The sequence below is a fragment of the Pteropus medius genome, unplaced genomic scaffold (genome assembly GCF_902729225.1).
Source record: "Pteropus medius unplaced genomic scaffold, Ma_sr-lr_union100, whole genome shotgun sequence".
Lineage (NCBI taxonomy): Eukaryota > Metazoa > Chordata > Mammalia > Chiroptera > Pteropodidae > Pteropus > Pteropus medius.
The window spans coordinates 2,738,465-2,756,427 of NW_024349800.1; the positions used below are offsets into that span (position 1 = coordinate 2,738,465).

The 17,963-nt window shown below is 44.0% G+C and overlaps 1 protein-coding gene across 5 annotated transcripts; it reads right to left on the bottom strand.

Annotated features, from left to right (window-relative positions):
• Window positions 1-7,824: 7,824 nt before the first annotated feature.
• TADA3 (transcriptional adaptor 3) lies at window positions 7,825-17,925 on the bottom strand. Of its 5 annotated transcripts, none has more exons than XM_039886662.1 (10): window positions 17,770-17,925; window positions 17,375-17,432; window positions 16,429-16,661; window positions 14,855-15,105; window positions 14,632-14,737; window positions 13,268-13,409; window positions 13,072-13,175; window positions 11,739-11,848; window positions 10,216-10,401; window positions 7,825-8,405 (listed from the first exon to the last, which is right to left on the bottom strand). In XM_039886662.1, the coding sequence occupies exons 3-10, from the start codon at window positions 16,633-16,635 to the stop codon at window positions 8,213-8,215; spliced, it is 1,299 nt and encodes a 432-aa protein (XP_039742596.1). In that variant the 5' UTR covers window positions 16,636-16,661; window positions 17,375-17,432; window positions 17,770-17,925; the 3' UTR covers window positions 7,825-8,212. The 5 variants fall into 5 exon arrangements, with proteins under 5 accessions (XP_039742596.1, XP_039742597.1, XP_039742595.1 ...); XM_039886663.1 differs by having other exon boundaries at window positions 17,552-17,907; XM_039886665.1 differs by adding an exon at window positions 9,074-9,103 and having other exon boundaries at window positions 8,268-8,405; window positions 17,375-17,908.
• Between the last annotated feature and the right edge of the window lie 38 nt (window positions 17,926-17,963).

The following is a 17,963-nucleotide window of genomic DNA, read 5'->3' on the forward strand; positions in this document are numbered from 1 at the left end:
CTATTGACAGAGGAATGAGGTTCTATATTGGACAATGTACTGTCATGGGCAGCCACACTAGAGTCACAAGGAATGAAGAGGGGTATCCTGCCCGAAGGAAATGGGGGTGCTGGGCAGATATGAATAACAAATCCATCCTAGCCCTGCTCCCATCAATTAGAAACAACCAGTGTTAATATTTTTGGTGCATATTCTTTCAGACTTTTTGGAATGCATATACATATTTCTACCTACAGCCTCCACTCCAGCCATGAGCATATTTCAAGGTACTAAGACAAAAAGTCAGTCAAATTTATGAAGAGAAAAAGGAAATTATCCTCTTTTCTCCTTTATTATTAAAAAGATGACAAAGCAGCTTGGACAGCTCCAATAATTCTTAGACTTGACAGAAAATAAGCCATTGGAGGAGTGAATGGTTTTCTAAGATTGGAGAAAATGAAAAAAATCACAAGGAAAAGATGAACAGTTTTATTTACAAAACAATAAAGCATTCTTTTAATTTCTGTTGCTAGAAACAAACCAAAAAAACCCTACCCTACTCCAAAATCATAGCCAACAGTAAAAGGCAAACTTCAGACTGGGGAAATGTTTTACAGACAATGGATTAATATTTCTATTATGTAAAGAACACATAAAATTGACAATAAACAGACGGAGAATCCAATAAATGGTCAAAAGAGACAGATGAAACACAATAAACATGGGACAATTTCTACCTCACAAGTAATACGAACTAAAAGAACTCATTTATAGGCTTTCAGATTTGAAATTTAAAAAACTGGTAATACCGAAGACTGATGTTAATGTGAGCAATGGATAATTCTACATTTCCAGTGAGAAAATGACTTACTAAAATCTTTAAAAGGAATTTAGCAATACACATCAAAAACTTAAATAATATCCAGGCCTTTTTGACCCAGGAGTCCCTCTTCTGGGAATCAATTTCAGAGAAATAATCCTAAATTAGGACAAAACTATATGCTCCAAGATGTTTGAAGAAATATTTTTGGTGGGTGTATACCAGTTTGGTGTTCAATTATTTAAATTTTATTTAAACAACAACAACAACAAAGAAGTAGAATGAATTTAAATATCATGTCCATCACATCTTTTCTCTCCTACTGTTGAAACAGTGATGGCTCATTAAAAGACACTTTGGAGTCAGACAGACCTGTTTTCAAACCCCACCTCCACCCTTACAGCTGTGGGATCTTGGGCAAATCATTTCACTGTTCTGAGCCTCAGTTTCCTCATCTATAACATGGCATACTGATAATCATATCTACTTTGTAGCATTATTTTGAGAATGAGACAACTTAGAAAGTGCCTTTCACCTAGTAGGCTAGTTCCCTTGATGTCACTTGGGTTCCCAGCACATAGTAGTGCATAGTAGGTGCTCATTAATACACGAGACAGAGAAGAAGCATTCTCTTCGCCTTTTCTAGACAACAGCTGCCTTAGGACAGCTGCTTGTAATATTATTTCTCCTGCTATTCTTGAAGCCCCACATGTTCTAGTCAAGCTCCAAATTTGGGTTTTCCCTTCTGCCCTCATGGTGCCTACCCATACTTTTTACCCTATGAGGAGCAGCCCATCTTAAGAGGCTCAGAGTTTCCTCCAATATTTACAGGATCTCACTGATCTCTTTTGGCTAACACAGGCATATTCTGGGGCAACGATTCTTGTGCTTTTCTCTGATTCTCAACCCACAATACCTTTAATTTTATATGTGGCTGGCAGGTCCAGAGAGGGGCTTTTAAAATAAGGCCTCTAGAGTCTAAGACTTGGGTTACAAAACTGGCTTACCACCAGTTATCTGATCTGGCCCTTCCCCTTTCTATATCCTGGTTTCCTCATCTGTAAAATAAGGGTAACGGTATTACCTGCTCTTACATAGGGTTGTTGAGAGGAGCAAATGAGGGGACTCATGGAAAGGGTCACCACCCTAGTTTGGTCCCTTGGAGAAACATTGTCCAAGAGCTGTGTTTTAACAATATGCCCTGAGCTTTCATCAAAGGTTGGGATAAGAAATCACCATGTGAAACTCAATCTCCATTTGCTGTCAAATTTATGGAGAAAATTACCATTCTAGTTGAGAAATTATTGGAACTGTTGTCAGGAAGACTAGGAGATGCCCTTTCCTTTGATATCAAATGTTCTGAGACTAAGTCATCTTATTTCCATGTTTCCTTGGCTTCCAGGAAATTTACAGCTAAATCTGATGCTTAATAACCCCTATGGGCTTAACTTGATATTTGTATTTTATGAAATTCATTGTACACAACCTCAATTTAAAGCTTTCTCAAATTCTTTCAAGAGAGAGGAGAGAAGGCAAAAAAAATAAAAAGAAGGTAGGAAGGAAGGAAGGAAGGAAGGAGAAAGAAAGGGAAAGAATAAAGGAAGGGAAGGAAGGAGGTATAGTTTGAAAAGAGTGCTTGGTATGCCACATGTTCACTGTATCGGCTAGAACATAGGTTTGGTTTCTCTAACAGATACCTCTCCAAACTGTGACTTAAGTGGAAGTATATAACAATCTGGCCATAAGCAGTCCTGGGCTAGTATGATGACTACAAGGTAAGAGAGATACTGGCTTCTTATCTTGTTGCTCCACTGTGCTAATGGTGTTATCTTTGACCACATGTTTCAAGATGGCTTGTTGCCATGTCTCATCTCAGCTAGGGGCAAATGGGAACATGGAAGGCACATCATTGGGATGCATAACCTCATAGTTACAAACATTGCCACTTATATCCAATTTGCCAAAACTTAGCCACATGATCACACCTAACTGCAAGAGAAGCTGGGATATTTATTCTTTCAGAACCATATGCCCAATTAAAAATCAAGAGTTCTATTAACCATAGAAGAAAAGAAGACAGATTTTGAAGGATATCTAACCAGTTTTTTGCCACACCCACCATTTCAGATGTATTTCTTTGTACATGATTGTACTCCTGTCTGCTCTAATTTCACTCTCATTCCCTCCAATCAGTCCAGCCTCTATACTATTAAAGTGCTTTCTGAATTGGAGTGCTATTATGGCATTCCCCTGCTCACAAAACTCTCCTGGCTCCCTGCTACCTAGAAAAGTAATTCTCAAACTTTAACATGCATTAGGAATCGCCTGGAGAGCATATTAAAACAGAGATGGCTGGGCTCCACCCGCAGAGTTTCTAATTCAATAGTCTGGGACCTGAAAATTTGCATCTTTACTAAGTTCCCAGGTGATGCTGATGCTACTGTTCCAGGGACCACACTTTGAGAACCACTGACCTCCAGACTAAAGCTCATACTTAACCTGCCATTCATAGCCTGTCCCAGCCTGGTCTCAACCTACTTTCCAGCTTCATCTCTTATTCTTCCCCTACCCCTCCACCCAGGGCTCCAGTCGCACTGAAGTTTTCACCTCTCTCTAAGCAGGCCAGCTGTTCACACCTCTGCCTTGCTGTTCCTTTTGTCTGGAATGTCTTCTGCCCGGCACCTTCCTTTCCACATCCTCCCTGACACCTTTCCCAACCCTCTAAGCTGTTAAGTCATTCTCTGTCCCAGGTGCCTATAGATTTTGTATATTCTTCTATTATTGCTCTTATTGCCTTGTGCTTTGTCTACCCAGCTGTCTTTCCGTATCTGGAGCCTTAGTCACCTACACAGCTCTCAGCCATGGCAACAGGGTCACTGAGGGAACAAAAGTATGAATGAGGATGTGGAGGTGAGTAGATGGAGTGAAGAAATGAACGAGATAAGTGAAGAGACAAAATGATGAGTTAATACATGAAGAGTGAGTCATGGTCCATTTGTGCTTAGTTCTTTCCACTGAGTCCTGAACTCCAGATGAGTAAAGGAATTTCCTCTCTGACCCGGTTTCCACAAAATTCTAAGTTCTAGCCATTGCTTCCTTCTTACCAGGAATCACCTGGGACACAACATCCACTGAGTCAGTCCAGAGTGTTAGGAGCTGGTAGGGGCTGGGGAATCATACTGGTTCACATTCTCAAATCAGGGCTTAACCTCCACCCAATAGCCCTTCTACTCACTTACTCTGTTGTTTCTGAAAGTCAGTTGTAATACATTTGGGACTCTGGTGAAATAATGATAGTGGATACCTTTCAGGGCCAAGGCACAAAAGGCTTTTTCACCAAATTAATGATTAGGTGTCAGGATTGTTTCAAATTAAAACTGGAGATTTGAGGTGCTGGAACTAATCTCCCCCTCCTCACAGGAACCCAGCTTCCTCTGGACACCATGAAGGAGGCCTCCTCTGGCTCCAGCAGACATGGATATGGCCATAAGAAGGGACTTGCTGATCCGCTATGGTTGTCAGTTCTGTCGGGCGTGGTGCAATCTGGAGCTGGTAACTGTAGAGTGGGAATGTTACTAGTCACCTTGTAGGTATATAGTGAGCATCGAATAAGACATGGGAGTAAAGGGTCCAGCACAATACCAGGCAGATAGTAGGTGTGCAACTTAGATTACTACAGTTCTCACAACTGATCTTTGAAAGTTGTTTTTTCCCTAATGAAGTTGGTCTAATCAGTCCTCTAGAGTTCTTCCTTCTACAATTGTGTATTGCTTAAGGACAGGAATATGTCTGAGAAATGCACCTTAGGTAATTTTGTTATTATGCAAACATTATAGAATACACTTACACAAACCTAGATGGTATAGCCTACTATACATCTAGTCTAGATGATCTAGCTTATTGTTCCCAGGATACAAACCTGTACAGCATGTTACTGTACTGAATAGTGTAGGCAACTATAATACAATGGTATTTGTGTATCTAAACATAGAAAAGGTACAGTAAAAATATGGTAGAAAAGATTGAAAAATGCTACATCTGTATAAGGCACTTACCAAGAATGAAACTTGTAGGACTGGAAGTTGGTTAGGGTAGGTGAGTGAGTGGTGAACGAATGTGAAGACTTAAGACATTACCATCTATTACTGTAGACTTTATAACACTGAACACTTAGGCTGTATTAAATTTATTTAAAAATACTTTTCTTTCTTCAATAATAAATTAACCTAAGCTTACTATAACTTCCAAATTTTTTAACTTTTCAACTCTTTGGTAATAACACAAACACATCATACAGTTATATAAAAATATTTTTATATCCTTATTCTATAAGCTTTATTATAGTTAAAAATATTTTTTAAACTTTTTAAACTTTTTTGTTAAAAACTAAGACAGTAACACACACATTAGCCTAGGACTACACAGGGGCAAGATCAATATCACTGTTTTTTATCTCCACATCTTATCTCACTGGAAGGCCTTTTGGGGCTTTAACATGCATGGAACCATCATCTCCTATGATGACAATGCTTTCTTCTGAAATACTTTCTGAAGGACCTGCCCGAGGCTCTACTTGAGGAGGTATCACTACTTTCAGAAATATGTCCATGGTGGTTTACTCGGTTTGTTTCATCAGAGTTGCTTATAAGCAGATAATGCACCATGAACATTCCTCTATTAATGAAAACCTTTAGGTGTTGGGGCCCATGTTTTCAAACTTTTTAGGGAGCTTGTTGAGGTCTGCAAAAGCTTCTGCTAAACCCTTCACTGTTACTTTTCTTACGGGTTCTTCTTATGGGACCACCACCATCATATACATGGTATGTCATTAGTTGAAATGTTGCAATGCCATGCATGACTGTATTTATATCAACCTTCCCTTCATCACAATTCTACCTAATTTTGAGACCTCAGCTCCCAACATACCTCCTTCATAAAACTGTCTGTTCCTGGAACTCTCTACTTATGATCTGGCCTAATGAACACGGAAGTGAGTAGTTAATTAAGAAAAGGGGGTCTATCCTGCATGGCTGCACGGCTTGTATACTGCCCAAGACTAAGAGTAATGTTCACATAGGCTGTAGGGCAGTGGGGCCCCAATGAGTTGTGTAATGAAGAGGCTCCATCTGCAAGTCAGATGGACTCAGTTTGAATCCTGGCTCAAGAACTTATCAATTGTTTGACCAAATAAGGTATGTAATTTAAGACGCAGTTTCTGCATCTGTAAATGGATGTTGTTAGTACCTACCACATGTGGTAGAGAAGATTCAGTAGATTAATGAGTTTAGAATAGTGCCTATTAGAGATCTAACATGTACTGAGCACTTAATTTCACTAATTAACTAGTGTTCTCTCTGAAAAGGCTATAAGGAACCTGGAGACAATGAGTCACTGAAAAACTGAAGCAACGAGGCCCTGCACCATGTGGGAGGCTCCTCACTCCCAGGACCCTACTCCATCCTTCTGTTTGCCAAATCTACTTTTATTAGTCAGGTCTTTAGTTTATAACTGATAAAACTTCAAAGCAAGCTAGCTTAAGCCAAAAGAAGCATCTGTGGGCTGATGTCATTGGAGGATCCAAGGCTCTAGCTACATCATGAGGACCCTGTCTCCTTCTCCACCTCCTCGCTCCGCTTCTGAATTGGCTTCTCGGGCAGGTTCATGTATGTTGCAGGGAAGTGAGTCACTGGGTGGTCCAACCTTATATATTCTATGGCTTTTGATTCAAAAGAGAAACCGTCTTCTCGCAGCAACCATACAGCAATTTCATGGAAGGCCTCCTATTGGCCCAGCTTAGGTTGCGGGCTCATGCATCCACTCTAGTTTGACAGTCCCACAAGAGCTACATAGAATGAGGAAAGGGCAGCCCACCAACAGGAGAGGTGCTAGGTATATAATAATGTTTGTTGCCCTTGCCGTCCTTCTTTATGGCTCAATTCATAGATCACTTCCTCAGGGAATCCCTTCCCCTCTCCCGTGTGGACCTTAATCTTCCTATAGTACATTGCAAATTTGAGCAGAGACAAGAGCATGTTTATTCATCTGATTCCCCAGTGGTAGCTTCCCACTCTGGCTGTGGAAGAGAAGCTGTAGGCTTATCCAACATTCATTTCCCCTTCCTACTCAGATCTTTGTTGGGTTTCACTCTCTCTCCCCATTGCCTTGGACTTAGTGGAAAAGCACTAGTTTAAATCCATTAGTCATTACTTGCCACAGTGACTGGTTCAGGAATGGGTATGTGAGACATAAGGGTGTCTGGGAAAGGCTTCTTGCTCTTTTGGGTGGGCCATGAAAGCCAGCTGCCCCTTCTTGCCCTCTCTTGTGTGCTGGCTATAAATGAGGAAGCATTTGGCTTTCATTGACTGCTACTGGCTGCCACCACACTGGAGGGGAACCCACTTTAGGTGAAAGCTGACTCTGTAGAGGGCAGTGTAGAGACTGGAACTGCTGCCTCTGTTGAACTGCTGGACCGGCCAACTCTGGAGGCCACCCTGTCCCAAGCCCCTAGCTACTGCATTTCATGTTTTTCATTTTTTTCTTTTCATTAAAAAATATTCAAGACTACCAGCTTTTGTTTTGTTTTCCTTTTTATATAAAGTATCAGCAAGTTGCAAAAAAAAAAAAAAAAAAGATTAAAAAAAAACAGAGGTAGGGGAACAAAACTTTGCTGAGGTAAATTGTACCTTGAGTCATTACCTATGCACAGCATCAACTGACTGACTGTCTCTGGTTGTCTTGTTACAGTTGTTGCAATGTCAGAAGGAGGGGACTCCACAACATGGGATTTTCCACATGCAGAGAGGCCTTCCTCTCTCCCTTCCCACATAATTCCTACTTGTTAATCCACTTCGAGCTGCGGGTGTTCTCTTATCTGCAGCCACAAGTATCTTCAGAATGTTCTTCCTGAATGAATGACATGGGCTACTGGCCACAGGCTGAGAGCCACCAAGTATGCCCTCTTCAACCTTTGCCACCCACACCAGTTGCTTTCTACCCCATAATAAAAGATATTCAAAGATCCTGGATGCTTTTTTAAAAATCACAGCAGTCACTTTACTTTTAAGTTTGCACTTTACAAAACCACAAAGAAGTCCTTGAAGGAGAGAGGGGTGGGTGTGTGTGTGGGAGATGATAAAGAAGGGGAAAAAGAAGGCCCAGAAATGAAGTCTCCCTCATCTTGGGGACCAAGCAGAGACTGGGCCCCAGGCCAGCCCAGCGGGGCCTCCCGGGTCCTGGCTGTACACGGCTAGCCCAGAAGACTTCAGAGAAAGGCCACAGTCCTCTAGAGACTGTTGCCATGACATTTGACAGGCAGCCACAGGCCTAGGCTTCCATTAGCCCAAAGAAGGAAGTAAGCCTCCCTCCTCCTCCACCTCCAGGCTAGGGGGAGGCAGCCTGAGGCAGGGGTGAGGGCTACCCGTCCAGCAGCTTTAAGATGCTCTCTCGTTCCTTCAGAGTCTTCCAGGCCTGGTCCTTCTCTTTCTTGGTGGGGGTCCGCTTCTTTTGCCTGGCAGCCATGATCTTGCGGAAGGCGTCCATGACCTCGTTGTCTGCCATGCGAACCCGCTGCCTCAGCTCCTGCCGGCTCACCTCCTCCTTTGCCAGCCTGTGGGGACCAGCCAGCCAGGTGCCACGGGAAGCCCACCTCCAGGGGGGCCCCCTCTCTTCCGCACTGATTCCACCCACTACCCCAGGCTAGCAACTCCTGTGGACTGTTTCATACCAAAACGCAAAATTATTGAACCACACTTTATATGGTGCTACGTGCTAGGTCTTAAGTTCTTAAAAAATATTAGCGCGGTTAATTTTCATCACAACACTGTGAGGTAGATACTAGTATTCCTATGATACTAGTGACGAAACTGAGGCTCAAGGAGGGTAAGATCCCACAACTACTGAGTAGGTCTAAATCAAGGCGGGCCAACTCCAACCTTCTTTAAAAGGTGTTCTGGTGCCAGCAGAAGAGCTGCTTACTTCAGCATCCAAATTCCAGAGCAACCTAAGGGTCCAGGCAGCCTGAGGTCTACAGGAGGCAGGTGAACAGACCCTTCTGAATGGAATCCAGCCTATAAATCCCATCATGGTGGAGATCTGATCTACTCCAATCTGTTAATTTTCCAGAAGGGGAAGCTGCTGTTCAGGGCAGATGTGTTGCTTAAGGCCCAACATTCTGGCCTTCTGATAGCCCCAAGCTAGTTCCTTCACTGCCCATTAATTCTGTATCTGCATATCTGTTTCTCTCTCTCTCTCCCCTCCCACTCCCCTCCTCAGTACCTCTTTCATCTGTAGTTTCCTCTTAGTGCCCTTGAGAAGAAACAGCAAAGAGGACTGGGCTCAGGTCAAAGTTTGGCTGTTTACTGGCTGTGTGACATTCAGTAGAGCACTCACTTCATTTCCTCATCTGGTGAACAGGGAAAATACCACCTAGACCTAGGCTGTAGTCCAGATTAAAAAGGAGGGTGTACATAAAGCCTCTGGTACATGGTAGGTACTCAGGACACCTTTGTCCTTACACAGCCTAGCAGCTTATCAGCAACTACCCTTTCTTTTAATGGTGCAATGTCTTTACCAATCATCCACTTGGAGACTGCAAGCCCTTTGCTCTGCCTCTCTTGCTAGACCCAGCACAATATTTAAGAGACAGGCCAAGTTGGCCAAATGAATGTGCCCTGCCCTGCTGGGGCTCTGTGAGGTGAAAAGACAGCACCTGCCTATAAGAAGCAAGGAGACACAGTGGGACTGCTTCTTGATCTCACCAATAAAAGGCCAGCCACTACCATGGTCTCCTTCCAGATGTCATCTAAACCGTTGTTGTGACCAGTACAGGGCAAAGGATGGGAGTCAATATAAAATGAATGACATTGTGACCAATTCCTTAAAGAACTGGTCCTAAAACCTGGGCAAATTTCAGATGAAGGGCCAATAATAATCACAAATATAGAACAAAATGTTAACAGTTGATAAATTCAGGGGTGGAGAACATATTAGTGTTCACTGTACTATTCCTTCAGATTTTCTGTGTATGATATTTTTCATAAAAGAACTTTGGAGAAGAAAATAAGCATAAAAAGATTAAAAATATAAATTACACAAGGTGACTATAATTTACACCACTGAACTGTACACTCAAAAAAAAGTTTAGAGGGTTGATTTTGTTACATGTTTTTTACTATAATTTTAAGTAAATAAATAAATGACAGATTCCTGAGACCTAGCCTGTGGGATTATGATCTTATTTGAGACCTAATCTGTGGGGTGGTGCCTAGCATTGATAATTTTTTCAAGGTTCTCCTGCAGATGTAGAGGCCCTGCCAGGTTTGGGAAGCTGCTGCTGCCATAAAGCCCCCATAAGGTGACCAGAAGTGGCCAAGGCCTTGTCATCCACTCCCTGGCCCACACATTCAGTCCACACTCACCTCAGCAGGTCGTGCTTCTTAGTGCGGTTGTGGGCACTGAGCGCCTTTAGCTCAGCCTGCCGTTTCCGCAGTTCCGCAAGGACCTCGTCCTCTGAGTCTTCTGCTGGGCGGTCCTCAGACTCCAGCAGGCCCTGGGCGATCAATTCCTCCTTGATGCGGCTCTCCAGGGACTTGGTATGTGGCACACTGCAGGAGAAGAGAGCCCTCAGCTCAATGGCCAGTTTGGAGGGGGACTCCTCAGAGGTTCCCAAGGTTAGTGAACACCTTCCTTTTTCTTTGGGCACCCTCTCTATATCTATCTGAGATATAAAAATACAGAGACAGACAATTCTGGTCTCGTTTCAAACACAAGCAACATACACCAATTGCCAAAAAAAGAAAATAAAACCTGTAATGCCAATGACCCAAAAAGAATCACTATTATTTTGTTAACATAATTTTGCTATGTTATTAATGTTATACATATTACATATAAAATACACATAATGTATAAATATATAAGTAAAATATATAAAATGACATTGTTTTGCTATTATTATCTTACAAATACACATATAATACACACATATATATGTAGTGCCCCCTTATCATCAAGGGATATGTCCCTAGACCCCTAGTGGCTGCCTGAAACCATGGAGAGTACTGAATCCTATATATAGTTTTTTGCTATACATACACACCTATGATAAAGTTGAATTTTTAATTAGACACAGTAAGAGATTAATAACTGATAGAATAACGATAACAACATACTATAACAAAAGTTATGTGAATGTACCCTCATTCCCTTTCTCTCTGATAAACCAATCTGATAACTGAGATAGCTATTAAGCATAGAGAATACAGTGTAAATATGCTGGACAATGGGATGACTCACATCCTGGGTGGGTTGGAGTGGATGGAGCAAGATTTCATTATACTACTCAGAAAGGCACACAATTTAACACGTATGAATTGTTTATTTCTGGAATTTTCCATTTAACATTTTTAGAACACAGCTGACCATGGGTAACTGAAACTGGAAAGCAAAACTACAGATAAGGGGTAACGAGTCTGATATATATGTTCCAGGTTTTGTTATATATTATTTCCAATCTTTTATTATGTATTATTTTTATTTTTCCCCCATGTGCACACATTTAAATATATCCTAAAAAGGAGTACTGTCTATATTGTGCTATGACATTTTCCCCACTTAGTACTCTATTGTTTGTATCTTTCCATGTCAATTAGCTGTATTTCTGACATGATTAATAATTTTATCGTAGTTAAAAAAATTTAGCCAACCACTCCCCTTCAGTTGGACATTTAGATTGTTTACAGTATGAACAATGCTATGATGAACAGCCCTGTATTAAGTCTGTGAGTGCAGAAATGCTGGGGCAGCATGCACGTTTGAGACTTTTATTGGGCTTTCTAAAAGTGCCCTCGGCCTATTAATAAAGGCCTCCCCATGTCAGGATGGATAGAAGTCAACAGAAGCAGAGACCAGGCTGTGGGGGCATGGATAGGATGCCACTCACCTGAAGGGCTTGTTCTGATTTCGGGGAGAGGTGCTTGCCCCATCGGCCCCTGATTCTTTCCCAGACATGTCAGGAATAGGAGAGTCCTCCATAGGGGAAATAATATTTTCCTAAAAGACCACAGAAATGGGGTGGAGATAGAAAGAACTGTAGTATTTCCATTTTCCTGCTTCTCTCTGACCTACATAGATAGTCTTCAAAGACCAGAAATGTCCTTTTATCTTTCTCATCCCACCCCATCTGGGAAGGCTTTCCAGCCTCCAAAAAGCTTTGCTCATTTTAGAAATCCCTTTTTTTGTACTGATACCAAAAAAGACAGAAGAGCGATGAAAAGATTCAACAACAGTATGTCAATTATAATTGGAAAAAAAAAACACCTCAACAACAGTAATGAGAATAGTTAAGGTTTGTTAAGTGTTTGCAATGCACGAAGTACTATGCTAAACACACGGTGGCAAAGGCTACTAGCTGTCCAAAAGCCATTCTTGCCTTTCTTCCATGGTAACCACGCTTATGGCTGCACATATACACTATACTTCCCAGTCTCCCTTGCAGTCAGGTGTAATCACGTGACAAATTCTCTTCAGTGGAAAGTGATCAGAAGAGATAAGAGCCACAGCCAGTCACGACCCATTTACGTTCCTTCGCACAAGTCTCCTCACTCTTTTTCTGTGGGCTTTGAGTGGCCATCACACCCAGTGACCTTGTGCAGAATGCAGGTTTAAGGTGGTAAAGCCATAAAAGCTGGGGTCCCTGTCTGATGGTGTGGGTTGGAGACCCCTACCCTCACCTCAGCCAACCTGTAACATGTGCCCCAGACGGTTACATGAGAGAAATACTGTTGTGTTGGCCCAGAGAGGAAACTGAGGCTCAATAAGTTGAAGGGATGTACCTAAGTTCAGCCAGGAAGCATAGAGAAAAGGGCCTCTGAACCTGGGGTTTGAGTCTTGCTTTTATGTATTAGCAAACAGTTCCTCCCTATTTTTTTGAACCTCAATATTCTTGTATGTGACATGAGGCTAACCACTGCTCTTGCCTCCAGCGAGAGCATGTGTGGAAAACTTCTTGCACAGGGCTCAGCCCTTAGCCAATGCTCAAAAGTAACTGTGAAGTAGTGGTTACCTTTGTGGGAGGTTAGACTGGGAGAGACATAAGAGGGGTTTCTAAGATACCGGTATTGTTTAATTACACAAGTGGGCTCATTTGTGAGAAGTTATCAAGCTATACATTTATGATCTATGTCCACTTCTAAATGTATGATATATTTCAATAAAAAATGAAAACATTAAAACGAAAAGCAACTGCGGTTCCTATTCTAGGTTGGGGTGCTCACCTCCACTAAGGCCTGTAAGAGGCGCTGCGTCAGGGCACCAAAGGGGCACCCATCTTCTGGCTGCTCATGCTGGGCTTCAGACTTCTTCAGCAGGGCATCCACATCTGAATCAGGCAAAGAAGTGATAAGCAGCCAAAACGAAGTTTTAGGAACTCAAGTCCTGGCCTGGGGTAGGCAGGGAGGTGAGGGGCTTTACCTTTAGTGTCCAGCTCAGTCAGTGGCCCCATGAGGCCTTTCTTCTTGTCAGCCACGGCTGCTGCCCGGGCTCCATCCTTCTGCTCCTCCAGTAGGTCCTCTTGTGCCCAGCGTTGGGAGTAGTGCTTCCCCAGGGGCGGGATCTGTAGGAGAGATCCCACTTGTTCAAAGGGGTACACAGAGGTTCTTCATTCCTTCCTTCATTCACTTATCTGCCTCCCAAGTACCCAGGCCAGGGCCAAGGCCTGTGCCTGGTATAGGTAAGAAGAGACAAAGGAGACAAAAATTTCTACATTCACAGTCTAGTAAGGGAGACAGGTATATATGGAACTAAAACACACAGAATAGCCAATACAGAGCAATTTCCAAGATCTAAGTTATAGAATGATGTGTGTACATGGACCATCTCAGGTCACAGCTCTTATCTCTAGAGGCCTCGGGGTCAGGAGAGAGAATTTTCTTTTGTATTGCTTGAATTTATTACTGCCTGGACGGATTACATTTTCAAATATATTTTTCAAATAAATTCAGACAAGTGAAGTGACAGAGATAGATAAAGGTCTTGTAGCAGCACAAAAGAGAGACCAACTTTTCACTGGGGAATCTGCAAAGGCATTTTGGTAAGAGGTAACATGAGATCAGGGCCTTTAAGAGTAAGTCAGTTTGCCAAGGGGAAAAGAACATGTGCAGAGGCTCAGAGACCAGCAAGGATCCTGTGTGGGCCTGGAGTGAGGGCAAGGTGCTTGGTGGGGCTGGTGAATATAACAGTGAAGAGAAGTGTGGCCAAAGAAACTGGAGAGGGTTTCTGGGGCTGTGCCACCAAAGACTGAGATGCTTAGACTCAATCCTGTGGGTAAGGGGAGCCAGGAGCGGCCCAGGAGCAGGGCTGTGTCACATCTGAGCATGACAAGAGACCTATGGGAGAGTTCTCCCCAAAACTTTTTTGTGTTTTCTACATTTTCTCTTAATGGAATCAGTTTTATTTTCATCATACAAAAATAAACTTTTACGTATTAAAGAAACAAAAAGAAGGCTCCTTTTGAGGCATAAAATATTAAGAGGCTGTTTGGGTGAAAGCTGATTGAGTCTTGAACCAAAGCAGAGGGAATGGAGATGTGGGGACGAGGGAGGACCTCAAAGAAGTCGATGCTTTAGGATACGATGACCATTTGGATGGGGCAGAAGGGAGACAATGCAAGACAAAAGCTGAGAGTTAGAGACTGTATCTGGGTGGGTTAATGGGGCAGACAGGACACTGGCAGGGTAGGGGAAGAAAGATGATATGTGGCTTTGGGATCTTCGATTCTGAGGCACCTCTGAGCCTTCTTGTTCTGCATTATACCTATCAAGGCTCAGGGTTTCTACCTTGTAATGTTCAGCCTCGTCTTCTGGGGGTTTCAGTAGCTCTTCTAGCGTGCGCACCTCCTCACTGGTGATATCGGCACAGTAGGGCTCCACTGAAGCCCAAAACCTGCAGGGAGAAGATGATCTTAAGTGGGCACCCCACACCCCACCATCCTCAGCTCTAAACCCTTCCAGTCTCCACTTCCCAAATCCCAAGGCCCCTCTATATTCTCTAGCCCAGAACCTGTTGGGGGCATCATTCTTAGGGATCCGAGGCACATCAATTGGATCATCAGTGAATTCATATTCCTGGATCTTGGGTTGAAGATTTTTGGATTTGGGTCGCCCGGGTCCAGGGCCCGGCCCATGTCCTGCCTTCCCCTCCAGTTTCTGCTTCTTGGGCTTCCCATGTTTGGGGGGAGCTCCAAGCTCATGGTCTCGACCCAGCTTCAGGAATCGTCGGTCACCTTTCTTATCCTGCCAGTCAGTGAGGATCTGAAATTCACAGAAACTGTCAGTGGAGGGGAGAAGGAAAGACACAGGACTACTCTTCTTCAGTGAAGAATTAGGATCTAGAACTTGAGGAGGCACCAAAGTCTTTCCCCACACTTTTTATTTTTATTTAGCAAACTCCTACTCATCCGTCAAAAATCAGCTCCTTTTCTGTGCCCATCTCATAAGATTTTATTCATATACTTCTAATCATTCCATATGTCTATACTGACTCACCTCTGTAGCGTTCAGTAGACAGGCCAAACAAGTAATCTCAGTGCATGCTAGCCCTGAGAAAATATGCTGGTGGTAACTTTTTGGTGAAAGCAAGCAAGCCTCTCAGCAAACCTTCATTCTGAATGTCACAACTGGGAAGCCTTCCCCCTCTCTGTCAGTTACCCAGCTTTAGATGCTAAGATACAATTGGTTGTGCCACATCCTGCTCAAAAAGCTTCAGTGAACTCCCAGGGACCACAAGTTAACTCTATTCATCCTTTGAGGTCCAGTTGAAATGGCATTTTCTTCTTCAAGTCTCTGGCACTTTGCACCTTCACTACAGGCTCAATCATGTTGTTTGGTCATACTGAAATGAACAGCATACTTTGCTTTTTCAACTAGATTATAAACTACTGGAGACCAGGAAGCTCATCTTAGCCAGCTGTTTCCTAGAATCTGGCATAGCACCTGGCAGACAGGCCTCAGGGGATGTTTATGCAGTTAACAGAAATAATTACAGTACCAATAACTAACATTTGAAATGCTGACTTACTGTCAAGACATTGGACTGAACCTTTGCAAAAAAAATCTCTTAATCCTCACGAAAGCTCAGAGGTAGGTTCTATTATTCAGTCCAGTTTGCAGATAGGAACCTGATGCTCAGAAATAGGAGGTAACTTTCCCAAAGTCACGTAGCTAGGAAACAGCAACACTAGCAAGTGCTTAGTCCAGGATTCAAAATCCAGACCCCCTTATTCCAGTTCCCTTAGCACCCCTAACCATAACACATCGCCTGGTACTTGTCTGACCTCCTCCTCCTTTTAGCTGGCAAACTCCCTGAAGACCAGAATTGTCCTAATCACCCCTAATGACGTGCAAAGGACTCAGAACATAATTGGGAGGAGGATCAATAAATGCTTACAAATCTTGCAATTTATGAGGATCATGCATGTTGTTTATTTTACATGTTCCATGAGCCCAATTTGGGTCTCTTTCTCTCTCTCCCTAACCTCCTGTACCTCACGCCTTAGCAGATTGGGCTAACTCAATGACCCATCCCATAACTTGTCACAGCCCATGCATGGTGATATCCCCTCTACAGGGTATCACCTGGGTTTCAGCCTCCAGCACCCGCAGGCGCCGGCTGGCAGAAGAAAGCAGGGTCTCAAGCTCCAGCTGCAGAGTGTCCAACTCCTCGATGCCAATGCCATCATCCTCAGACCGGGCCAGCACTGCTGTGTAGCGTGGACAGACCTTCAGGTGGTCCACAGACTTGAAGTCATGGAATTGCAAGGGGCAGTCCTTCAACTCACTCATGGCCCAGGATAAAGGACCCTGTGGAGCTGGAGAGGAGAGGGCCATTAATGGGAGATAAATAGGCACAAGAAAAGCCCAAGGGCTCCCTCCATCCAGGAACAGCCTTAACAAGAAAACCAGACTTCAGTACCCTACCGACAAAGTTGATGGCACAGCTCCTACTCGCATAGCACTTACTGCGCTCCAAGCAAGGTGTAAACTTTTAACCAGCTTCTCATTGAACTCCTCACCCAACCCCGAGAGCAGGGACTATGGCAATCTCCATTTTATAAATAAGGAAACTGAGACTCTATAAGGGTGGGCACATGCCCAAGTTTACCAATATGCAATTTGAATCCAGGTAGTTCTGAGTCTGTGCCCCTTACTACCATGATGTGCTGTATCTTCCTGAATCTTCCTGATGCTCTTCCCTTTCGTTCTATTCCTCCCGGGTTCTGCTTAGCCTGAGTTTCAAGTATCCCATTCTTACAGTGTTAATGTCTGTTGTGCCTCCCAGCCTCGCCTACTCTCACTCCTTCCCACCTCTGCTCCTTCTGACAGTGGTTAAGAATGTGGGCTGGTAAACCAGACATACCTGAGTCCAAACCCAAGCTTTACTACTATTTATGTGGCCCTGAACATGTTATTTAAGCTTCCTGAGTCTCGGTTTTTCCATCTGTAAAATGGGGACAAAACAAGTGTGGTTCTGTTTCTCCACAGGAAGTCTGAATCTGTAAAATGGGATAACAATGGTACCTACCTCCCTGGGATGTTCTGAGGATTAAGAGATGATGCTTGTCAAGAGCCCAGTTCAGTGCCTGGCACAGAAGAAGTGGGGCTGCTTAATGGCTGGTCCCACACGTGGGTGGCCCCAATGCCCCGCATTCAGGGTCCCGGTCTACTCGGGATCCCCTAACGCGGCCCCCGCCCCCTCTACCTCCACACTCCAGCCTCCTACGGCCCCGGGGCCGCGAGAGGGGGCGGGGAGTTCCGGTTGGTTGGAACAAATGCCCGGAACTGACTAAGGGCGGGCGCTCCGCAGCGGACACAGGGGCGGAGAAGCGCGAGGGCGAGTCCACAGTAGCTTGCGGGGGAGGGTTTGCGGGCCGCGAGCTAGCCTACTGCAGGTGGCGTGGGGTTATGCCTCGGGCGTACCCTAAGGAACAGCCCGGGGCTGGAGGGCGGGACTCGGCAGCCGGGTTTTCAGTCTGGCGGTTAGTCCCGCCGAGCCCGAGGGGCAGACGGTAGGAGGTGCCCGGAGAAAGGATGGGGGCGCCGAACCGGAAGGAACGAAGGGCTCCTCCGCCTTGTCTTGTCCAAATATGGTGCCCAACCTGCGGCCGGGCTGC

Excerpts from the sequence above, each read along its gene's own strand:
- TADA3 (XM_039886662.1), bottom strand. The coding sequence starts at position 16,635 with ATGAGTGAGTTGAAGGACTGCCCCTTGCAATTCCATGACTTCAAGTCT. Across the intron at positions 13,410-14,631 it reads ACGAGGCTGAACATTACAAG|ATCCCGCCCCTGGGGAAGCA; the intron begins GTAGAAACCCTG and ends TCTCTCCTACAG. Across the intron at positions 11,849-13,071 it reads TCTTACAGGCCTTAGTGGAG|GAAAATATTATTTCCCCTAT; the intron begins GTGAGCACCCCA and ends GTGGTCTTTTAG.